Raw genomic sequence first — 25,238 nt, 5'->3', positions numbered from 1 at the left:
GACAAGTGAAAGTCATGTGAGAAGGTCTGGAAGGGGCCCCAGACTATGACCCCCCTCATGAAGGGTCTGTGCCTTTATTGAGCCTAAAATTTTCTCCTACGGAATCAGTCTATCCAAGCAAATTTTGGGGGTGGGGTGCAAAAAATAGGCCTTAAAAATCAAATTTGTCTAAACTTGCAACAACTTCATTGAGACTGTGGTCATATTCTCTTGAGATGCCCCGCAGAGGTTTGTCAGCTACTTTTCATGAGAGAGGATGCCTATTCAATCTGTCAAGACATGTCTCCAACTGAAACTTGTGATCATTGAGGGCCACAACGTGTAGCTTCAGAGCCTCAGATTCTTGGATCGAAGGGAATTCCAACAAAAAACTGGTCTTGGATGACCTTGAGTGCGAATGGCTCCACAAGGAAAATCACGGGGCAAGTATTTGTGGTACAGACTAACTTGCGAGGGACATATTTACAGATAACTATCAAGTGACAAATATCAATGGAACCACCCAATTTTTTAGGGGGCGGTACATTCCCTACACTTCACTCCATTTCTGTGTACAGCAATTTAAAGGGCTACCGCTGTTACAGTAAAACAGGTACTGCAATGTACCTTTTTTTTCCTAAAAACAGGATGTTTTTAGGCAACTCAAAGTCGTGTAGTGTAGGGTCGACATTGCTTTTAGGACAGAGACAAGAAGGGGGGGCAACTTCTATCTCAACAAATTAGGGTCTCACACATAAGGTCCTCTTAGCTACCCATGTATACATTGGCGCTCAATGAATACATGGGGCTCTACCTGAGGCGGTGCGGAATATATCCCTGTTGGAGGAGTGATACGATGGAAGCCATGGACAACACAGTTACAGCAAGAGTTTTGAAAACAGGACAAGGATGAATAATCACGGAAAAGAAACAAGTGCTGACGGAGGAAAGAGAATCATTAATCTGAGTTCTTCAGAAATTGAGAGAATTGAGCCTAAACCAGTGAGGAGGGGGGATAAGGGGTGAAGGAGCTGCTTGCTATATCCAAATGGTGGGTTCGCAACTGCCACGAAACACCGACAAGATGCCAGGCAAAAACACATAAATAAATCCAAATAAAAAGACAAGAGACTGCGTGAGACACGGACACGGTACTACACAGTACAGGGGACAGGTACGACAGACGTTTAGCACCATTGGACACCCTTTATAGATGGTCCAGGAGTGAGCCAATCACTGTCACTGTTAGAGTTTTGTGTTTGTGTAGCCGCGTCTGCTTGTATTTTGCAGCTATTTTTCTTTTTTTCTCGAAAGAAAAACAGCTCGCCATTTCATTTGTCTTTAGGAATTAGGGAGCTGGAAAAGAGGGTTTTCATAAAGAAGTGCACATTTCAAGAATGACATGGCATGCATTACTGTATCTTAAGAGGTATTGGCTATAGCTATGTAGTAATCATTAGTAGGTCTGCAGGCATTAGTACATTATATCTTACCAAGGCATCTCATGCTTTGTTTGTGCATTTGCTTGAAATGGTTTATCATTAAATGGGGTCATTCCCACTCAAAACAAAATAAAAAAAAATCATGAGTGTGCTTGAATCACATAGAACCTGCAGCGACTAACCTTACTTCCAGAGTCCTTGGCTCCACATTCACCCTTATCGTACCACCATTTGTTTTTCAGCTTGTCTAAGACTCCTTGCTCACTGAGTTTCAATACCGCAAGGTTTACTGGCGTTCTTCACGTGGGAAATAACATAAATAACATTATAACATGTTATTTTATGTTATTGTGATTACATTTTTACACTGATTCAACTTTATCTCTTCTGTTTTTGATTCTCTTTTCTTACATTTCTTTCTCTTCTTTCTGTTGCTGTGGCGACGTACGTTGATGCGCCATTTGGCCTAGGCAAACGCGAGTTTTGCAGAGCCAAATGTGCATTAACATATCGCCCTAAGTAAGCAGCCAGGGCGACAGATTCTTTGCCAATTGTGGGTCGACGTCTTACTGGAGCTGGTGGCTGTCATGTGCGTTTGATGTCATTGCAAAGATGTGCTGATTCAGCAGGTGACCGAGGCCGCCGCTGTCAGTGTGAATCGGGCTCCTGCGCTGGTCTGCTGCTTACTTTTTTTTTTCGGTAGTTGCAATGAGTTACCCATCACTTTGCTCACTGGGGCTGACCTTGGAATCACCTCCCCCGCTGCCGCACTCTCCTTTGTCGTACCACCATTTGTTTTTCAATTTGTCCAACAGGCCTTGCTCATTCAGTTTTAGTACTGCGAGGTTAACCGCATTTCTTGAAACGATAAAACATACTTGTAAGACAGGGTGAGCCATTTTCAATTGACTTTGTGTTACTCCCTCACTTTAGAGATTAGGAAAAGCCAAACATGATCATCCCCCCTCCGCCCACCTCCCCGCTCGGCTAGGTCACTTACAAAGTTTAAAAATGCTAATAGGTGGTAGCGCTTTACCAACAGAGAACGCTGAAGGGATTTGGAAGCTACGGCAACGTACTCACATCCAAAACATACATAAAACAGTGTCTGCCGAGTGACTCCACTACAAGAGAGACAGCAGTTATGAAGAGAAGAGTTAGATCTCAATAAACTATAGTAGCACATGCAACATTTTGCCGCCCGACCCACCCGCCTGCTCTACACTAGAGGGAGGTTTTCTGCTGCGGATCCAATTGAGGGGCACAGTGAGTAAAATGCTAATCATTCAATAAACATCATCATTAAATCATAGAAACCCAAGCAGTCGCACAGTTATTATAAACAATGAATGCAGTTTGGTTCCCGCCAATTGTTTCCACAACGGAAACCTTGCTTAAGCTGTTAAATAAAAGCCGTGGGCTGCGAGGGTTTAGCAAGAGGAAACACTTTACATGTCATCATCAGAGGTGAAGCAGAGCAAGACACAACATGTTAAGCATCAGAGAAAAACACAGACAGAAGAAGTGACAGAACTAGACAAGACGGTCTGTAAGAGAGACATCTAAATTTAGAGCCATTTGAGGAAGAAAATTGTTCAATTTGTAACTGGAAATTTTAAGAGGAAGTTAGGTCATTGTGTGAAACTTCAGTCTCAGCAGGAGCAAAGGTTTTTACACACCAGAGCACGGCAGCTGTCCGCAGTTATGGACCATTATTCGATTGAGATTGTGAGGTCGAAGAGGGTCGAGCGAGAAAAATAAGACGTACGGACGACGTGCTTTAGTTTGACTCTTCGGTCTCGGCAGAACACAACGTGTTAGGGTGGAGGACCTGCTGCGGCAACTGCAGCTGGGAAATGCCCAAAGAAGGCCAGCAACTGTGCAGAGGAGAAGCAGCTTAAGGTTCCCTTTTCTCCAGCTTAATCCTGTGGTGCCTGTTTGTGCCTGGTCACCGTGAGGGCAGGGAGGACGCTCGCTCAGTCAGATAGAACGTGTGCTCATGTTGAGGAGCGTCACGGACGATAGACGGGACAGGATGGGCAAATGACGATCGGTCATGTGTAGTAGAGACCCCACTGTGTTGCTCTACTCACAACTGTGATGCCTGAGTCGAATGTATGTTCTTCCCAGGTTCTTCCGGAGGATTATTCCGCTGTGCTGTTTAATTTTTCTTTGCTGCTCCAGGACTGGAAAGGAGTGAGTTATGGAGAAGAAGACCCATTACTCATGGGTTAATTTAAGAGTGAGCACGAACAACAGAAAACTAGTTGTTCTCGAAAAAAAAACAGAAAGACTGAATCTTTTCCAACTCTAACTTTAAAATCTAGATTTCCTAGCTTGTTTATTTACTTCTACGACCCGAAAACAGTCCCCACTCGAGCAACCCGAGTTGATTTGAGCTACGTATCCAAGTGTCCAGCGAAAAAACCAACTCACTCATTAAATTAACCCAGATCTGAAAGATTAACCTGTGAGTCACGAATGTCCTTTTCCACTGACTCTCATTCACTGCCTTTGAGCCAGAGGGCAGCAGAGAAACTCAAACATTGTGTTTGTGATATAAGCACCACATAGAACAATCTTTGGTGAAGCCAGTGGCGAGGCACTTTCAACACTTTCTAGTCGACAGCTGCCGTGTACACGAGAAACAATGACTCATTTACCCTTGTGATTCTGACATGTTTGTCTACTGATCAAATCCTACATCTGTTGCTGTGCTTGAACTACACAACAAGACACGGACCTGCTGTGATCCTTGCAGCAGGTGGAGTCCCTCAGACTCTTTACCATGTTTAACTTCCACTTATAACATGGTGTAGCCTTGTTATATCATGGCGTATTAAGATAGCTACGAGAGTAAACCACATCAATACTCCTGGTTAAGAAGATTTTTCTAAACCTTCTGCCTCCAAACATGGTTGTTAACTTGTTGAATTTGTTGTTGTTTGCATGTATTCTGTTTATATGTCTCCCCTGGTGTGCAAAAACCATCACCTCATGATATCCAACGATAAATTTGGACAAAGATATGAGAAAAAAATGTATAGATTTTTTGCAATTTATCGACTTACAATAAATTGCAATGGTTTTAAGAATTGAAGGGGGCTTTACCTTATCTCTTAATACAAACCAGAGACATATAAGCAAAGCTACATCAGGGTAGGTGGGATACTATAACAACATTGGACACATTGTTATACTATTCCACCCACCTTAATGAGGATCCTTTCGGCGTGGCGATCCCGTATCCTTTGGAGTCCAGGTTCCCTCCCACCTTCATGGTGTCGCAGGGCTTGCGCTGCTCGATGTACTCATTCATGGTGGACTCCAGCAGGTAGGCGTACTTGCCCTTGGACTTGCGCACCCTCAGAACCCCCTCGGCTGTGGTTTTCACAAACACGGAGGGCTCTGCACTCTTCATGTACGTCCACATTTTGTCAAAGAGGGCAATTTTGGAGCGCTGCCGAGAGAGGAAGGACTTGGTGAGTGCTCAGGTCTTCAACAGATGGAGCTCATTTCTGAATTATTTAGGACGAATGCTGCTAAACGACTTGGGGGTCGGAAACCTTGTGTGTGGTGTCTCCCGCGATCACTTCAAACATTAGTTCAGAGGGCCAGGTTTTGCTAGGTCCTGCAAACCAAGCCAGGAACCCTCATAAAAATGTGTGTTATTTGATCACGATTCCTTGTTTTGTTTTGTTTTTTTCTCATGTCTTTCGAGAATTTTTATGTCTTGCCTTCTTTGGCATTGTCGTTGTGGTCGAGTTGTGCTACCCAAAATGTCTCATCGTCCATGGTGTCAAGTGCCAAGTTTTTTCACCTGACAGCTTGGAGTTCAGGTCATTAGTTTTAACATTCTGTTTTTGTAAATTGACCACATTTTTTGTGCTTTGTTTGGACTAACTGTAACCAGTAGGAAAAAAACAGAACAAGTTTATGCAGAGTTTATGGCACTCGTGGGACACTTCAGGGCCACAGAATTGTCACCTGGTGGGAGCACTCTCTGACTACAGTTGAAGTGATCAGTGCTTCATACTTGGCTTCACTCAGTGCATATTTATATGAAATATAAAAAACAGTTTCGCTAATATTCTCTCATATTGGGGAGGGCTAGAGGACATCTGTTAGAATCTCCTTCATGAAGGTGAACTGACCATTATTTTGGCAGCCACAAACTGGATTGCGGCTGCACCTATGAGCATTGCATTCAATCCAAAAAACACCTCATACCCTGAAAAACTCTTTAGTGGAGCCAGAGTCCAGAGTCCCATAAGCAATTTCGGTCTGTTTAGCCAGATCCTCTGCGCTCTCGATCGGGGAAACCATCCTCTCCACGGTCAGGAAGGCAGCGAGGTTTGCCGTGTAGGAGGAGATGATGATTAATGTGAAAAACCACCAAACGCCACCGACAATACGGCCAGACAGAGACCTGGAAGACCACAAATATAGCAAATTTAAATGTCATTATTCATTATTGCTGTGCAATATAAAGAGGTTGCTACTTCCATCGATTGTTTTTTGTGCACTTAAACGTTCCTGTTTGGATTAATGCTGCTACAGCATGAGACTAAAGACATTCTGAATCATTTGTCAAGTTCGGGAGCTCTGAAGTGGAGCTGTGCGGTGACTAATTTAATCTAGGACAACAGTGTCGTCCTTACCTCGGAGAGATGTCACATCCTTGTCTCATGAAGGCACCAAGCGAGAACCAGAGACTGTTGAATATGCCGAACTCGTTGGTTGACTCATTGGTCTGAATCTGCCCGTCCTCATACTCCTCAGTGTGCCACTCGTACGGGCTGAAGCGGCTGACAAGGAAGAGCACCACGCTGACGCCGATGTAGGCGAAGACGATGCACATCCAGATCTCGTAGGCCAGCGGGTCGAGGAAGGAGAAGACGCCGGGCTTGGACTTCTGAGGCTTCTTGATCATGATGGAGATTCCCAGAGACATGAAAGGTTTGGAGAAGTCGATGACCTCTTCTCGCACCAGAGTGATGGTGAGAGGTGCCACGGCTATGTCGGCTTTCTGTCGAGCACAAGTATTGCGGAGTCAGGGTAAGATTTCTCTGAGCAACTCAAGGCAAAACAGGTAACCCAGGTCATAGTTTCATGGAAGATCAACAAGACTGGAGTTTGATAACTCACCCCATACACCAACTCCCCCACCATCCCGTTCCAGATCTTGGTCTCTGCATCTCTGGCTCCATATTTCCCATCGCCCACTATTTTCAGCTGATATTTGAAGCCGCAGTGTTTGGCTATCTCAGCAGCCAGATCCACGCAGTAGCCCTCGTAGCGATCGTTGTCGACATAAAGGTCAGCATTCTTCTTCAGCATTACGTACGGAGCTTCCTGGAGAGACGGACACACAAAAGGCTCTTCAGCACGAGTGGATCGAATTACAATGAGGTCGGCATTTCTTACAAAGTGGACATGGAGAGCAATAAGCAGGGCTCACCACCGCGGCGAGAGATGCTTCAGTTACAGGGAGAGAACAGCAGTTAACTGCTCAAACTTACCAAGATGGTGGTGACAATCACCGTCTTGTTTTCCATCCCAGTCGTTTCATTCGCAAAGACGTCCGACTTTGTAACAGCCATTTTGTCCACCTCATTCCAGTAGCCAATCTGTTGGAGTCAGAAAAAATACCGGTTGACATCAAACTGTAAAAAAAAAGACTCATAAGAGCAAATCTCACCTTCACAGGACCATTGGTCTTCAACTCCATGATGTTGACCGAGTAGTTGACTCGTTTGCCATGCTGGTCGAACTGAATGTTTCCTGTCAGGCCCTCGACACGAACCTGGAATCACAGGATCCCTATTAGCTTCTCCCACTGACGGGACATGTATAATTCATCAAGATCAGGATCTGGATGCCACTCTGCAACCAGCTATATAAGTGGTGGTAAACCTCCAGACTCAAAAGGAACTGAACCATAAACTCTCCACCCAAAGCGTCTTACTTCCCCGCTGCTCGAATATCCTGGGAATTCCACAGGGAAAACCGTCACGGCACAGTCTGAGGGAAGGGGGATGTACTCATAGAGTTAATTTCCAAACAAAGTGTCAGGCAACTGTTTTTATTTATTTCCATAGCTGGTAGAACAGTTTTATTCCAAATCCGTAGCAAAATCATGAGCAGCCTCCATCGGATCCACACAACACACGCCGCTACAGCTGTTCATCTATAATGCATGGCACCATATGAGGCTCCGAAACAGCTTATTTCTGTGTGTAAACTAAAGTTAAAAAAGACTGTGGAGTACAAGCAGTATCAAAGGGAAGGCACGTTTGACGGTTATTTTGAATATTTTTTTAGGGTATCTTAAGGTTTTATAAGCATTAATAAACAAAATCATGGAGCCGTGTCGACAGCTGTCTTATCTCAGATGCAATTTTGTATTTCAAGTTGTTAAGCTGGAGAAAGACTTCAAAGGAAAAATGAACTCTTGCCGTCGAGCTCCATTTCTCAGCACGATTGAAGCGGATCTCAAACGCTCTGAGGACAATTTGAAGTCAGGCCTGTTTCTCCTCTGAAGAATATCTGTCCATGTAACCTTGGGTTCCGCACGCATGGCAGAGGCATCGCTCTTTCATCAGGCTCCTTGAAAGACGTGCCGCCTTTGGTGTGTGTTTTCAAAAGAGATCTGCTGTAACCACGGCAACAGGTCTTCATTATGAGAACATGCTTTACCTGTTTTAGCGCCCGCTCGATCTCCACTCCCTGGGCCCAGGGAACCGCTGGGTTGGCCAGGCAGTCGCCGGTGTTGGCTCTTCTGGTGAAGTCGATCCGCTGTTTGTGCAGATAGCGGAACGCTTCCGTCATCACCTGGACTGCATCGTAGGTCAACGCCGAAGTGTACTGAAACAAGTCACATTATTTGGTCATCTCTCAGACAATAACTCCATGATGCTAACTTGTGGCGAGGTCAAAAGTCTTGGACACCAGGTGGGCGAAGGAGAGAGAGTACCAAAGAAGTTCAAGCATGTGCTTAAGGAGGCTGACTTCTTGTGGCATGTGATGCTAAGAGACAAAGAGGAAGAGATATCAAGGTCACTCTTGTGACCAAAGGCTGGGGCCAAGTTCACATTGCCACATATCTGGAACATCTTGTGGACATTCCTGAACCAGAGTTTGGTCTGGACTACATACTTCCTGAGGACCCGGCAACCTCGGGACCAAATTCTCGATGCATAAAAATCTGTATTCATGAGTGTGTAAAGACTCTTACAGGGTGTCTTAGTCAGCCCAGCAGCAGACCCAGGGCCCAGGACTACGCCTCAGAGGAGGTTTCTGAGCAGAAGGTCTGCACCCCTTTGTCAGGGGACTGCCACGTCAACTGAACCTAGTTGTGGTGAAAGTCAATGGGTGACTCGAGTGGGCTGATGAGTGTCAGCCCGCATGTCTGACTATACATTATTTGACACTGTCTAACATTTGAAGAATAAGAACGAAAGATTTGCAAAAGCCACGCCACGCCAACCCCTCCACACTGCAACACTGTAATTATTTCTCAGGATACACGACACTTCAGACTCCAGTCACGAGTGACGCATAATCAACGCGAAAGCAACTTTATATAGTGCAATTCACCCACACTGAGAGCTCCTATGGTCACCCAACTCACTTCAGAACACAAATGCCTCTGCCTCTGTTTTGCCGACATTTTCCTCATTATAACTTTTCTTTTAGTCATGGACGGGAAAGTGATTTGTCATCCAGACAGCAGGCTGAGTGCTAATAAAAACAACTTCTACTGTTGTGATGCAGCGATGGAGATGGTGAGACAAGCTCAGTTTCCATGGAGATGTGCTCTTGCCTTTCTGGTGGATCAAAGCCCCGGTACTTGGAATTTCATTATCCAGATAAAGTGCCCAAATTGCTGCTTTATCTCCATACAAGGACAATAAATAACACATCGGGTTGTTTTCGTTGTGTGTAATTCATTAAAGAAACTCTTAGCCATTCATCTATGATCCATACTGAGATGAAAAAAACACTTGGTATTCAAAGACAGTGAAATGTTGAAACCCTGTTTTCTGATTCTGGTTGTGTCACGTTGCGATGAATGGAAGGACAGCAGCGTATCGGGCTTGTAGGTTCAAACTGGACACTGAAATCCACTAGATATTTGTAGTTGTATCAATAAATGCATAGGATTTAAACAGGTCGTCTGTGCGGCTGTCGGTGGGGAATGCATTCCACCATTTTGATGCCAACAGAGCAAATGGACATGAGCTTCCAGACTGAGATGATCTGAATAGTGAGTGAACACCAAGCTACTTCAGAGTGAACAGGGTATAAGGCAGAACTACTTCCCAGATGCATCTTTCGAGACCTCAGAAGCCAGTTCCAGAGTCCTGAAACAGAGTCTGGTGGCCAGTGGAGGAAGTGGAGGAGTTGTGCCGCAGACACCAGCCAGGGGAGAATTGCGGGAGTCAAGATGCGAGGATGGATCCTCCTGACTTTTAGGCGTGGAGAGTTGGTTGTCTAATATCTCACTTTTTTTGCGTTGTGTCAAAGGGTGACAGCCAGGTTGTCAATAGCGTACCGCAAAATGAAATGTCAGCGTCTCACCCTTATCTTATTGTCAGCACCAGGATACTCCTTCTCTTCCAGCGCCTCCCATCTCTGGTCAAACTTGGAAACCACCGGGTCATCGAAATCTACGATCTGGAAACCGGAGACGTTGGCGCCACCGTACTGGATCTTTGACAAGTCTCCGTCCACGAAACCCTGGGAAGAAGAACGTGATACTGAGTCACAACGACAGAAGAAGAACTCAGTTCTTCTCAGAATAAGAAGGACTCACCAGGTTGGCGATGATGTAGTGGTAGCCTTTGACGTGTCTGCCGATGGTGATCACCTGCAGGACGATGGGACGTTAAAGACTCCGGAAACAACCACTCAGAACAGGAAACACGCAGAGAACTGGAAGTGCAGTTGGTTCAGAGTAAAATATTTACAAGAGAGCAAACATTAAGATTTATTTTTTTTAGGTCGCGAACATTTCCACTAGCTTCAGCCTCCAGGGGGCCGGTCCGCAGCCATGTCAGACTCGGAATTTGAAAATGCTTTTACGCAGTATCGCCATCAAAATATTTTCAATCTCAACATACGTTGATGCAATGAGCAGTCCATTAGAGTTTGGGAGGCATCCAGAGATGATTTATTAATTTGGAGGAAAAAACACAAAGCTTATGTAATGTCTCTAAGTGCACAACAGCATCTATAATAAATCATTTTATTTTCAGATTTCTCTGAAGTCGTCTGGTCCATACTCCGATCCACTGTTCATCAGGCTGATATTGCCAACTTATAAATGTTTCAAGGTGGGTATGGGTGACTCACAGCCCGACCTGAACCAATCGTGTGTCAAAGGCAAAGGTCGGGGGCCAAATCCAGCTGACTGAATCATTTCTGTGGCCCTGTTGTGAGATGGCTGCTTGTGTTCAAGGCTACGGAACCATATTTAGACCTACTGTATTGACTAACCCACATACAGTAACCTTCAGTCAAGGGCCATATTCTGTCCTGTCACAGAAGTGAGGGGCCGTCGAGCCAAGAGACAGAAGGACAGAAGAAAAAAGAATCATAAAGGCGACTTTATTTACGTGACCTACATCATGAAATATGGGAAGTGTCATTATGCCATGGCATAAAATGCTGAATACCAACTTATTTGATTTTGTTACTACATTCAAAACATGACCTACAGTAGGACGACCAGGTTTGCCCACCTCTGGTGGAGACACCTGTCCAGGGTGACCATGCCCCTACGCCCCCAGTAGCCGGGATGGAATGGAACAAGCGGAATTATTATCCTTGATAACCAGTATTGTTAGTCGTGTTTATGATGTTAGTCTAACTATTCAGACTTTGATGACTGACATCAGGACTTGCTGAGGAGAACCACTTTGGTCATCTCCCCTGTAAGAACTTCCACCTCCCCCCAGGAGCCATGTTTAACAGCAGGTGATCTATTTCCCACTGGCGGATTTGAGCTGTGAGAAAAGACATTTGCAACCCAGACTCTGAAACAGAAACGAGGCACTGACAGAGTACTTAATGGCGCCACTATGAGGAAACAAATAGGCAGAAATATCTTGATCGGTCGGTAACCCGCCATGAAATGGCGGGAACTCATGGCTATTATCATCCCAGCGAGAAAACAAAATTGTTCACGCCGCCAAACATTGCTGGAAGGAGATATCACATTCCAAAGCCACGTCCCTTATCAGCCTGGCAACAGGAACATATATCTGGGCCGCGTACCATTTCACAGCACACCTGAAACTAATCCCAATGCTTTGACTGACACCTCCATTTGTCAGGGCAACCACTCGACGCAGATTTAAATAATAATGTGGTGCATCTCCGACTTAAACGTCTCCGACACCAGGCAGGAAAGTTCCAACTGTTCTCCGCAGATAAACAGTCCTCCAGGCCGCAGACATTGACTCGATTCAGCATTCTGTTTAACAGTTGTCGGCCGCTTTAAATGCTAATCGATGGGCGCTTCCCTCTCTGGGAATCAGCTTCCGTAAAAAAAAAGCCGTTTCCTGCGTCCACTTTAATTGGAGTTTTGTTTACAGCCAGGGAGAGCCATTAGTGTAATTGTTATGGTTCTGTTTAACCAGCGCTGGTCCGCCCCTCCAAGTGTCTTCTGAAGTGATTCATAAACTTGATGTTCCAGAGAGCGAGCGAGCGCCTTCTGCTTAATCTCATTGTTAATCGTGTTTCAATTGAAAGAGCTGCTAGAGGGCCCTTTTATGCATTTTTAATGCATATGGAGAGAGGTAGAGGTTGCAGTGGCGGAACAGAGGCAGCATCATTCATTTCAGGTTTCATTCCCAGGATTTTCTAAAATCATCTCCAGTGATCCAGAGATGGTTTTTCAGTGCGCGAGAGGAGAAATCAGGGATTTGACACACAAGGAAGCATTTTATAAACTAAAAGCAAGTTCAGCGGATCGCATGGTTGTTTTTGGGAAGGACGGCGCGGTTGAGAGGGATCAAAGCAGGAGCTTCAGACGACAGGACTCGTCTGTCAGGATGAAGAAAGTGCTGAGATGAAAGAGGAAACTCCCTGTTCACCAGGTGACATCCTGCAGCATTTCCTGATGCCACAGTGCCTCACCCGAATGTGCAACACAATGAAAACAAAACAAAACAAAACAAAAGAAAACAGTTGGGGTTTGGTTGGTGGTCCTCAGGTTCCTGAAGTCACAACACAACCAGGTCTCACTTGTGTGACACTTTCGTCATCACATGAGTCAAGCATAAGGGACTATAAAGTACAGTATATGCCAAGTGACAATGAGATAATAACATTGCTAAACCAAACCATCCCTACTGAGTGTCAGGAAGCCCTGTGATTTAACCAAAACCCCTCATGTGTCAATGGACGGTGTGATGGGTAGATGAGGTATCATGAAACAGTATTGCAAGGCTGACAAAACAGTGTCCTAATTTCCGAGGCCACTAGGTGGCGCTATTGCTTTCGAAATGATGTGGGCCGGTGTTTCATTGAATGAGTTGTTCAAGTCCAAACATTTTACAGAAGACAGTGGCATCTGGTGGCCTCTGAAAATCAGGAAACTGTTTCATGAAACCTCATCATTATTGGACGCAATGTCCCCTTGACAATCTCCAAGATGCGACGTCTAGGGAATGAGGCTCCAAGTAGAGCGAGAAGCCAGAAGACCTCTCATCCTGGTGTCTCTTGGAGACCTAGTTACAGGCATGTCCATCTGTGCAGAGAGCTGTGACCCACTAACACCTCCCCCTGGAGATCTGGAAGAGCGACCTAAGTCCTGACAGAGGTCCAGACCTCTAGTTTGGTTGTTACTCCCCTCTCCATGTTCTCATTTCCTGACTACTGAACCTCATTTTCAGTCTTCCTGTTTTACATGGTGATGTACCTCATACAAGCGCAAGGGAACAAGCCGGGTAAATGGATATTTGTACTACTTATTTGGCAGTGAAATATACATGCAGGACAACAGGACGCTCCCGAAGTGAGCAGATTTGTCCTGGAAGACAAACAAGCTTGCCTTTCAGTCAAAAACGTCTCATCATTCCCAACATATACAGTGCAGTTACCATACCATATTTATTTATAAAGCACTTAAAAAGCAACACAAGATTGTCACTAAGTGCTATACAACTGTAAAAACAAGATAAAAAAAACATTGAAAGGGGGTCAAAAGTTCTACTAGGTACTGAAAGGCAAGACCATTTAAAGCTTTAAAAACGAACAGAAGAACTTTCAAATCAATTATAAAAGTGGAGAGAAGCTAAAATGGGGGTGGTGTGCTGACTTTTGCGTGGCCACGTTTAGAACCTGGCTGCGGCATTCTAGACCTGCTGCAGACGGGACAGGGACCTGGCTAACTCCAACAAGGAGGCAGTTGCAGTAGTCCAGTCAGCACGTGATAAAAGCATGAATCACTGCTTCCAAATGCTGCCTGGATAAAATGGTTTTCACCTTAGAGAGCCGACGGAGATAAAAGAAACATGACTCGACCACCGCGCTGCCATTTTAAAACCAAGGTTTCTACCCGTGGGTTTAACATAGTCAGACAGAGGACCCAAGTTAAAAGACAGAGGATCACAGACAGACAACAAGAAGTTATTGTAGTTGTTGAGCTGCACATTATTTTTTGTTATTTTTTATAGTTTATTTTTTTCACTTTTTTTCTGGTTTGCAGTAACAAGCCACCAACTGAGATTTACTTTGAAACCATTAAGGAATTGATTTTCATTTGTCCATTTTAATGTCTAATATGAATTTAAATGATTCTTCCCTCATTATTATTTATGATAATGGAAGTATCAACTCGTACGTCTACAGCAGGCTTGTCCTAACTCCAGCATTGGGCCCTTTGGGAGCCTTGATCAGGTTCAATGCAGACCTCTGTCATCCAGTACTTTGTTAGAGGCCCATTAGCGCACTCAACCATAAAATAGACCAGTGAGGAAAAAAGGCGCATGTTTGTGTTATTGAACATCTTGTGAGTGAAATGAAAATTTCATGAGGTTTTTATGAATAAAAACTGAAGCAGAAACAGGGGTTGGGCTGGTCATTGCCAGATAAAGATAATAACAGTTTCCCCAGGTTAAACAGAAAAAGCCTCAGAAAAAGCTTGACACCCCGGATCTATGTGTACTTCACACATATTGGCAAGGGAGCTGCCGGACTCTACCTGGTCCATGATGTCTTTGACTTTGTCCTGCTCACAGTCCAGGATCACCCGCCTCTCCTTCTTGTTCTCCAGATCCTGGAACAGCGAGCGGTAGGCCTCATCCTTCCGCTCGTCCTTCAGGTTCCCCACGTTGATGGCCGTCACCTGCCACTTCCTCTCCGCGGCTGTGTCCAGCACGACCTGCAGCGTGGTCAGTCCTGCGGACGCAGGAGACAAAGCTGATCAACATGACAGCCTTTTATCTCACTTACCATCATGCTCAAAAACCTCAAAGAACATAAACCCGACCACTTGCAAAGTCAGCATATTTTCCTTTAGACACATTAATGAAAACGTTGAAGAGCACAGACTCATTGTGATAATTCATCTATTTCAATTTCAGCTCATTGAAAGCAGCACAACTTGTTATTCAGCGTGGTGTCTCGTCGAGAGACGTAGGAGGGACGTGCGTTCAGCAATATAATGGACTGAATCACACCGAGACTGGCTGCATTTTAAACGTGCGTAGGCTGGCGTCTCACTCTTTTCTCCAAAGTCAGAGGAGAGGATTTTTGGATTACTTTGTTCTTAAGTTGGAATATCTTCCACTGTGATCAAAGCCGTGTTCGGACGAATCTAACTGAAGTTGAGCTTTAGAGCCACACGACAAAAGTTCTGTTGCCAGACTGGACGTGACCCTGTCCATTCCTTTGATGTCATGTGACTGGTGTTGAGTTCGTATGTAGGAACTTCAGATCAGACCACAACAGAACGGACGAGCATCATCTGGTGTTTTAGCTCCTGGGACATTCAATGTTGGGTTTCACTGATCACTCCACAAGGATACATCTCCTAAAGCTGATGCAAGAAAGTCTTTAGACAGGAAGGACAACATAAACTACTGTGGCAAGATGACCTGAAGTTTTGTCAAGGATGGAGGTGGGAGTGGAAAAGTTTGTGGCTGCAGGAGTGTTGCCTGAAGTGTGGCAGTACTTTTACCCACTGCACGGTCAGACACTGTATGGGTGAATAGGGCAGGTCTGCTGGAGTTTTTCATGAACCCTGAATGCATCTTTTTCCATGTGACATGTTTTCAACCACGGATCTTTCACTGAGCAAGAGATACAAAGTATGTTGAAGTGTTTTGTCTCAAAACAGTGACGTGAATGTACTGTACCGAAGTGATGCCACAAAGATGTTTAAGACAAGCTGTGCCAAAGGCATCATTTTGAGACACATCACCAGTTCATGATCTGAGCAGGATCCCATCCCTTTGGAAAACTTAGCCTCACTATAACAGCATGAAAATCACACCTCCAAGAGGCGCCCGCACACATAAGGATTTTCTGTCGGTTGGCGATGTAAACTGCCTAAATGACAGGAAGACATCCGCAGCTGGCGGGACAAAACATTGTACATCCTGAAGGAACTGACCAGGTGAGGACAACTGCAAATTTATGCTCACGAATACTCATGATTTAAAAACAAGTGTTTTTCAGCAAGTCCATAAATGTCAAAGGCAGAGGCCACTCAGTTTTATTTTTTGCCAACAGTTTCCACATGAATGCCTCGAGCTATTGTGGTGGAGGTGGGGGACTTTACGTCGTATAAAACTGCCATATCTTCCGTGTTGTTTCATGAAAAGATGATCACAAAAAAGTCCTCTGTTGGATAAGTTATGTCCTGCTGGCTACAACAGCTGAACAACAGTGCCATCTTGTTAAGCAGTCGGCTGGTGAACTCACAAATCAAACCACCTCTTGTCCAATGAAAGCATCTATTAACCCCCTGCGCCCCCTGCGAGCGGAAGAATAATGAATAAATAAGACCTTCCTGGACCGGTCTGCAAATACATTCCCTGGATCCTTGCTGCCTCACAGCCTGGGAGAACCACCGAACTCCGGGCTGGTGTCGGTAATTGTTTGCTCTTTACATGAATATTCTTGTCATGGCCTCAGCAGTTTTGGATTTACGCGCGACCCTCTGAGATACTTCAATGAGCAGCAGACGTGGAGCGCGACCTGCTGGATCAATTTCATTTAGCAGCGATTGATCAACGTGAAGTTGAGTGAGTTAACGTACATGGAGGGACAACTCTGTCCATCTGCAGCCATCTCCTTCATTTCACAGCTGAATCTCTGCTGGAATCGATCGGGAGTCGGCGGCCGGAGAGGCGCTTGATGAAGGGGTCCGGTGTTTCACTCCGCAAGGCTACAGCAAGGTGAATTACACATGCAATCAATTTCATGCGCGCAGCTTTATGACGGTGCGGCTGAAAACGGAGACTTGCAGTTTGGCCGCAGTGAGCGGTGCATCATCATTACGGCGGGTCGTTGCGGTCCGACTGATCTGAACGGCTTAATCAATTTGTAAATGAGATCATTAAAATTCAGTTATTTACGGGGAGGTCACGAGGAGGAAATGAAATGTTTCTTTTTTCACTTCTCAGCGTCCGTTCGCTGTGAGTCATGGCAGAGCTTTGACCAGCGGTTGGATTTGGACAAAGCAACTTCAACCAGTTTCTGAGTCTTTTTACTGAAGGTTTGTTCTCCTCCTCACCAGCTGAGCTGAGTACTCCTCCACAAGGGAAGTTTCACTAACCAAATGAACTGCATATGGTGGTTAAGTAGTGTTACAGTTGAGTCCATCTAACCCGACACCAAGCTGAGACCGAGGCCAGGGGATGCAGAGATCAAATCCAAGACCAAGACTTCGCTGGCACCAGACCTAGTCAAGATCAACACCAATGAGCAGAGCCAGACCACACTCACACATCTAATTCCTACTGAAATAAACGCATCATTTTCCCAAAATAAATCAAGAACTGAGATGCTTTCGTTGGACCAAACTAGTAGTTTGTCGTGACGGGTGGATGAGGTTTTATGAAACAGTGTCCTGATTTTCTGAGGCCACCAGAGGGCACTGAAAATGAGTACACTGTTTCATCAACCTTGCAGTACTGTTTATGATACTTCATCATCACTAGTAGATTGTTCTGTTTGCAGTTTGGGCTTGACTCCGTCTTCGGCCGTCAAAGTCTTGGACTTGGTCTGTGTTTGCCCTTCACAGTTCTCCATTCTGAGCCTTTGTCTTGGTCGAGGACTTCTGTTCCGGGATGACTCTGATTCCAACCTCACTGCCTCATGAGTTGTGATTCGAACTTACCACTGATCTGCTTCACCTTCCTGCAGCATCAATACACGAACAAGTCGGTGCTTGTCACAAAGCTTTTGTCTGACCTTATGTCTCTTGGATCGATTCACAGAGTCAATTATTGACCCACAGCAGTGAGAGTGCTGGACCTGGGTCCACTCTCCACTCAAAGCCGACGTCTTTGAAAACAGGGTCCCAAGTGACCTGGGTGCACAAGGAACAAACCCACACCTCTCACACACAAAGTGTCAGAATGAGATGAAGACAAAATGTTTGTAAGTTTCTTTTCTGCTACCTAAACAAGAGACTACTACACAAGTGTCAGACTCAAGGTCCTGGGGCCAAATCTGGCCCACAAGGTCAATTTTCGAGACCTGCATGCTATAAATACATATACTGTATCTCAAATCAAATTCGAAACAAATTTAAGGTTTATGAAAAACAAGCTCACCAACTAAACAAGTCGACAAGCCAGGACGCGGAGCTTCTAATGGTCTAAAATATTCTTAAAAGTTGATGCGAGTAAAAGGGAATATTTTTGTTATAAGAGGAGAACCAGTCTGCCACACCTGTTGTGGGTCAGTGGTGTAAGAGGAATGTGTTTCCGAGGTCACAAAAAGGGAAATGACTGTGTTTAAACTTTGATGAACTTGGTTTGTTTGGCCCGGGACTTGGTCTGTGTCGGAAATTTCCTCTGCTTGAATGAGTGCGTTCAGCACCACGGTCCACACTAACGTACAGACTCCTCATCTTTTATTGCAGAACAGACCAGGTTAATTTAAAGCTGCGCAAACATCAATATTAAAGAGCGAAGTCACGTCAGTCAGTGCACTGCATTAAAGCTATAGGAAACATAAATATGTCCTGTGTGTGTTCAGCCGCTGCTGACCTTTAAATCCAGGACAATTTAAAGCCAAACACAAGGTCGAGCAACATCTCTGCCCCGCGGCCGCGGGAGGCTCAGCGCCTCTGCGCTGATGTCGCTGCCTGAATTCAGAGCTCCATCTACAGTCAAGGTTCAGGAAGCGGGATCTAACTGGAGCTGAGTGTTGTGGTGAGGAGTTTGCTGTACTGGAGTGATGCAGCAGAGGCACCTGCGTCCCCCAGCGATCGACAAAACATCTCCTCATACTCTTAGTTATGAGTCCAACGGCTCGAAGTACAGCATGTGAACATATTAGTATTTGTGTAATATAATGCAAAATTATTCAAATAGCTCGGAAAGTGACTCATAAATAATGCAGCGAGTAATTCAATACCTGCAAGTGCAACCTCAGAGAAACTCGATGAGGAGAATCATCCGAAAGATTCTCTGCAGGCAGTTAGTGAAGCGACTTCGTACGTTTGGCTACTACGTTACGCCTATTTTATACAGGCGTCAGTGACACTGGGCCGGTTTTGTTCTGCTGAATCGTTGAACAGGGCTACATGAATGAAAGAGTGACAGGACATGAAACTGGAGAGAGGACTTGAGACAGTTGGAGAAAGAACGACGCCATGTTAGTTGTGTTGCAGCAGCTGGATGGTTTCCCTTCTTGTCTGTAACAGGAGACGCGCAAATGTTGGAGTTTGCCTCCAAGAAGACAGAGCAGACAGCAGGAGTCTCTTCCACCCACACGCACGACACACACTCATTATCACCTCAGGACAACATCTATGGTGTCCGTCCAGTCATTAGTCAACGTGTGAACACATCAGAACACACCAGCGCCACCGTCCTTCTCTGACAAACACCCGCCCACTCATCCTTTACCAACCCGCTCCCTCGCCGCCACCCGCTCTCCCCGCACATTTGGTTGCCATGGGAATGAGAGGATCACACTGACCTAATTAGAGAACCGTGCGACGATGAAATATGCATGACGGGACCCACGGAACCGTCACAGACGTACAGTGGGGACGGCGGGTCAGATGTGAGGGTGAAGTCGATGAAGGCTGCAGGTTTCAGTCGAGGGAGGCGAAGAAGACGCAGCAGGAGTGAAGGCGTGGGAGAAACACTGGAGTCGCAACAGAAGATCTGAAGCCACCCGAGTCATTTGCATGTCTTTTACATTCCAATACTTTTTTCATCAGTTTGTGGTATTTTCCAATTCAAATGTTCTCCCCAGTGCAGATTTTTTTTTTGTAATTATTTGTTTTCACTTTCATTTTTTAATGTAAAAAAAAGTTTGTTATCTATATTTTTATGTCTCAACTTTACTTTCTGCTTTATGTAGTATATTAAATTTTCAAACCCTTTTGAGTTCGTGTTGAACCACTTCTATAATTGGTCATTAAATCGCAATCTATTTTTTATCATAGCTAAAGAAAATAGGAAATTTAAATATTTAAAATAAAAATGTTTCATTTCAAAGCAACGTAATCTAAAAACATTTCAATTGTGTTGTAAAATGTGTATTTAACGCATAAATTGTCTAACTTTTCTTTTATTTAAATTATCTTTTATTTACTATTCATTATTGTTTGGGAAATGAAATCCAAGAGATTTCACTTTTTCAATTCATATTCTTGCCATATGCTCTCATTACTCTACTTTCTTTATGAAACATTTTTTGAAGGACACTTCCAAAACATGTCTTGAACTCCAAATCTGATCCATCTGATTAAAAACAAACAAAAAAAAGTTTCACGCTCATATGTTGCATATGTATCGTTTTTTCTGTCACTATGATTTATTTTCTTATCTTGAACTTTGTGACTTTTCTTTTAAATTCAACAAAACACACATTTTTCTTTTATTAATGTCATTCCAAACTGTGTTGACTCTATTTCCAAACACAAAGTTTGTCTTGAGCCATTTCCTTTCTAGATTTATTTGAAAATCTTTGTATTTGAAAAATACATTTACATTGTAAACAATTTTTCGGGGGCTTTCATTATTTTAAATAATTGAATTTATTACAATACATTTTTATTTTATGTGATTTTTCCATGATGGTTATTTTACATATTTGACTTTGTAAATATGTCCAATAGATACATTTAAGGAGGTTAACAATGGTTAAATAAGGGCTAAATATGTGGAAAATATTTTAATAAGCTCCAATCGAGAAACCATCAACAAGAATATTCAGCTGAATAAGTGTTTCTCAAGTGGAGAGCAGTCAAACGCAGCATAAAACGCCGAGTCGACAGAAGAGGTGAGGATCTCACACTTGCTGCAGTGCTATCTGATGACACAACAAGAGCTCATTGTGAGCCAGTGACTGTGAGCCTCGGAGAACAATGCCGCCTCTCGCGTTGTCATCGGGCAGGAAACTCCGCCGCAGAGATCCTCTTCTATTTCCATCCTGCAACAAAAGCCGGGTATCGACGCGGCGACAATCGTTTGAGCCAGAAATAACAGGTTTTACGCCTGAAATCATTTTCTGTACTGCAATCACCGCTCACAGAGAACAGAGCCAGTCAAAGAGTCTCTCAACATCACGGAAGCTTCTCCCACACTGCACCGTGCCTGCACTCTCTTCTTCACCTGATGAGGGAGGCGACGACTGACCTTCATTCCTCTTCTTCGCCACCACCACATCATCAGCAAACATCAAGGTCTACAGAGACCCCTGTCCAACCTCATCTGCCAGTCTGTCCATCAGCACAGAGAAGAGAAGAGCTGATGTCATCTCGCTCTCTGCTGGGCTCCTTCCTGAAGTTCTGAAGCATCAGAACCGGCGCGGCTGACTTCAGAGAGAGCCAATTAAAACCATGAATCGTTGGCTGAATTGGAACCACAAGTCTTTCCCCGGTTTGCTGTGCTTCATTTGACATGTGGTGTTTATCTCTGATGTGCTTAAATAATGAAGAGGAATGATCAGAGGAATCGGTTGCCATGGTAACAGGCACTGCCGACTGCGAGTCTGTCACTCGACTGGTTCAAACACAGACGATGGCATGTGTGATGTCACTGTTCTAAAACTACAATTAAGAGAGAAGGAGAGCGGCTTCTTCCCTCCCTCCCTCCCCCCCGCCTCACCCCCACGTCTCCTATTATGATCCGATGTGACAGGCTGTTTGTGTGCACGCACCAGTACAACACATAAAACCTGCGACAACAAATCAAACAATTCTGGTCTGCTGACACTTCTGGGGTGCTTTTTTTTTACAATCACGTTGCCTTATCAGCTTTCACAGACATGAAGGAGACACAAAGAGGCGCTTTGTTAAAACCTCACTCATACAGACCATGAGAAAAATAAAGAAATGAATAAATAATTTTTGGCAAATGATTATATTTTAGTGTGAAAAGAAGATACTACTTAATAGTTAATTGTGTGTATATATATATATATATATATATATATATATATATATATATATATATATATATATATATATATATATATATATATATATATATGCTTGTCATCTATGCAGAAAATGCATAGATGACAAGCATAAAAAATATATATATATATATATATATATATATATATATGCATTTTATGAATATAGAAATTTGAATTTAATGTTTATTAATTCAACACTCAAACTATGGCACGTTATTAAATTGTTATTAATTTTTTTTAAATTATAAATATTTCAAAAAAATTTAAAGATATATAAAATACAATACACATTTATTCTTATTCGTTTTTATTCCACAGAAAGAAGAATCGAAGTATATTTCAAGTGAATTGTTTATTTTACCCAAATAATTCTGTAAACAAACATTATGTGAGAAATGTATTTCATTTATTTTTCTTGAAATATTCATCTCATAGAACACGTTTTTTAAAAAAACAGTTCTGAGGCACATGAGTTCATTTATCCACATTGAAATATTGTGATTTGTATTATTAGAAATGAATAATTCTACTTTAAAATTGAATTATTTCCATGTTTTACTTATTCATTGAACCGGCCACTTTCTTAATGTTTGTAATGGCAGAGGTTTATTTTTCATCCATTAATTGTACGTATATTTCTTTAAACCCTGCATTATTATTCATTCATATATATTTTAAGATTTTATCTATATTTATTTGACATTTCATCATCAGTTTTTTAGTCGACCAAACAGAGGTCAATGATAGAGTAGAGGTTTGAACTCGACACCACAAACCAAATAGTTGTCCCGGGTCCTACCTCTGTCGCTGTCGTACAGATAGGCGAACTTGTCCCACTTGTAGTACTCGATGAGGCTGAGCAGCGGCCCCTTGATGTCGGGTCTCATCTGGATGATGAACTGCTGGTTCCCATCCAGGGGGAAGCTGGGCGTGATGAAGGAGACGTGAAGCGTGCCGCAGAACGACGTGATGGTGTTCACAGACTTCTTGTCGTAGAATCCGAAAATCGCGTAGACTCCTCTGGAGAACTGCGAACAGACTGAAGAAGAAGAAGAAAACGTCACTTAAAGTGCCGCGGTGACTCCATCACACCTTCATATCTTCCCATTCGTTGTCAGGCCTCGGTCATCGAGGGACATCTGGCTTTCACTTGCAGCGGATTAATGGATGACTCTCCATAATCTCTGTCTGGGGAGTCATTGCAGCTGTTGAGCTGCTACTCTGTGAAACTTTTATGAGAGCAATGGAGCTGGACTCCAGCAGAGCTAACAAGACCGTAGCTTCTCAAACATCTGAAAAGCACTGTCCATGATCAATGTCCCCCGCGGGAAACTTTGAAACGCTAACATTTAGAGTCTGAATTTCCCCTCAACTTACGAGAAAAGCAAAGAGAAGAAAATAAAAAGCAGACCATTAAATGAATGGGTGTAAACATCTTCAGCAGTTTGACTGTGCTTTCTAATGTTCAGTCTGTTGGCTTCCTCTAGTTGGAGGTTCGGTCATGGGGGAGACTTTTGTCTCTTCGGGAGCCTGAATGTGGGGCATCTCTTTGCGTCTCTGGTGGATCCTGGGTGTGCCCTGGGGCCTCCACCCAGTGGTAGACCTCACTAGTCCAGGAGACACCCTGCCATGTGCTTTGAATATGAGTCTCTCTCAGATGACTGAGCTTCCATCTCGATGAGACTCCAAAGATGGCGGAACTTCTCGTTCTTCTAGTCACAACTCATCGTCCTCCACCACATGAGAGAGGATGATATGCAAGTCCATAAACAGATTTGTGTCAGTGAATCGTACCATGATTCACTCATTCATTTTTCATTGGTTCAAACCAGAGGAACGCAGCTCCATCTTGGTGTCAGAGAAAGTCTGGCTCACTCTGGACTCAATTCAACTTCCAAACCTCACTTTTGGGACTCTTAAGAGCCACATTAGCACCAAAGCGTCTCTAAATAGCTCACCGTGAAAAAAACACGAGTCGGGACAAATTAAAAGCGTGTTTACGTTTCGGGTTTTGGAGGAAACCTCAGGAGAATCATAAATTATTCTGGGAGACTCTGTTATGTTTCTTAATTGGCATAATATTTGCAAGACAGCGTTGCATCATCTTGGAGACTGACTTCTGAATCTCCGTCTTACAGCAACGGAGGGAAGGCTCAGCCAAGTCTTTCCTGGAGTTAAGCACTTCCTTAGCATCACTTCGTAATACACCCATTTCACAGGTGCTTCCTCTCAAGACTAGTAACGTGACACAACGTCTTCAAGGAAAATATACAGGCAGCACTTTGGCGTAACAATATTATTTAGGACTTTTCTATGTGAGCTCAGCTACAGCAAAGAAGCCCGGGAAGAAGCCTTGTAAACAAGAATGTCGACTTCATAAATCTGACTGGATGTGTTGGACCGGGTACCAGTCCACATATTCCACATCTGGACACATGCTCGTCGTGTCACCTGAGGATGACATCACACCAAGGTGTTTTGCACTGGGATGTTTCGTGCTTTCATTCCCACACATGCAACCTTTATATCATCAACTTTGTGAATGTCTTCTGTTATTGGCTGAATCTCACTGAGCCATCAGCTTGGAACGATCGTGTGGGCGGAGAATGTGGCATTCACTCTTTTCAAGTCCATTAAAATTCCATTTGTGGCTGATGAATGGAGTTTAAAAAGATAACAACGATAAAGGACAATAATACAGAGTTTTAAACATCAGATGTCAGACAAGGGAAATTACAGTGTAATGACAGGGGACTTGTTGATCCATGTCTTGGAAGAAAAACTTACCACGCAGAACAAAATACAAAAATAAATAATGTCAAATTAAAGTCAAATAAACAAATAAAACAAAATATTTGGGACCAGCATATGTTTAACATTCCAAAAATATGACATAAATATTTATTTATTTTATTTATTTATTTATTTTAAATATATGACCAGTACTTGAAAATGGTCACCTAATATACCTTTATTTTGACATTTAATATCAGAGGAAAAATATTGTTATTTTGAACAACATTGTGTCAAAATGAAATTTATACAAAAAATTCTTGTACGGCCTTTTTCACGTAACAAAAATAAAAACAAACAAAAAAAAGAAAGAAAAATAAACATAGAAAATAGTGACTCTAAAGGGGCGCGACATTCCAGAATCACGCATAATTTCGCCGACACTTCCATCCCGTTGAC

The 25,238-nt window shown here is 43.6% G+C and overlaps 1 protein-coding gene and 1 long non-coding RNA gene across 9 annotated transcripts in view; one reads left to right on the top strand and one right to left on the bottom strand.

The window, feature by feature from the left end:
- Positions 1–25,238, bottom strand: part of gria2b (glutamate receptor, ionotropic, AMPA 2b) — a 48,086-nt gene that overhangs the window by 2,972 nt on the left and 19,876 nt on the right. For 3 of the 7 annotated variants that reach the window (XM_053878455.1, XM_053878453.1, XM_053878451.1), the window contains exons 3-14: positions 22,846–23,085; positions 14,635–14,831; positions 10,240–10,293; positions 10,005–10,163; positions 8,121–8,288; positions 7,123–7,227; positions 6,944–7,051; positions 6,570–6,776; positions 6,083–6,450; positions 5,652–5,850; positions 4,634–4,881; positions 2,165–2,279 (exon numbers count right to left, since the gene is read on the bottom strand). In XM_053878455.1, coding sequence (XP_053734430.1) covers positions 2,165–2,279; positions 4,634–4,881; positions 5,652–5,850; positions 6,083–6,450; positions 6,570–6,776; positions 6,944–7,051; positions 7,123–7,227; positions 8,121–8,288; positions 10,005–10,163; positions 10,240–10,293; positions 14,635–14,831; positions 22,846–23,085 — 2,168 coding nt within the window. Of the gene's footprint in view, positions 1–1,603; positions 2,280–4,633; positions 4,882–5,651; positions 5,851–6,082; positions 6,451–6,569; positions 6,777–6,943; positions 7,052–7,122; positions 7,228–8,120; positions 8,289–10,004; positions 10,164–10,239; positions 10,294–14,634; positions 14,832–22,845; positions 23,086–25,238 lie in introns of all 7 variants that reach the window. The other 4 variants (XR_008416032.1, XM_053878454.1, XR_008416031.1 and 1 more) reach the window with 3 other exon arrangements.
- On the top strand, positions 15,334–17,474 carry LOC128766901 (uncharacterized). 2 transcript variants are annotated; one of them, XR_008416034.1, is made up of 3 exons: positions 15,334–16,050; positions 16,575–16,834; positions 17,063–17,474. It is a non-coding gene; the product is annotated as an uncharacterized LOC128766901 (long non-coding RNA). The 2 variants fall into 2 exon arrangements; XR_008416033.1 differs by having other exon boundaries at positions 15,334–16,834; positions 17,063–17,154; positions 17,244–17,474.

Source organism: Synchiropus splendidus, chromosome 11 (assembly GCF_027744825.2).
Source record: "Synchiropus splendidus isolate RoL2022-P1 chromosome 11, RoL_Sspl_1.0, whole genome shotgun sequence".
Classification (NCBI taxonomy): domain Eukaryota; kingdom Metazoa; phylum Chordata; class Actinopteri; order Syngnathiformes; family Callionymidae; genus Synchiropus; species Synchiropus splendidus.
The sequence above is the reverse complement of the archived record's forward strand: the minus strand, read 5'-3'. Positions and strand labels throughout refer to the sequence as shown.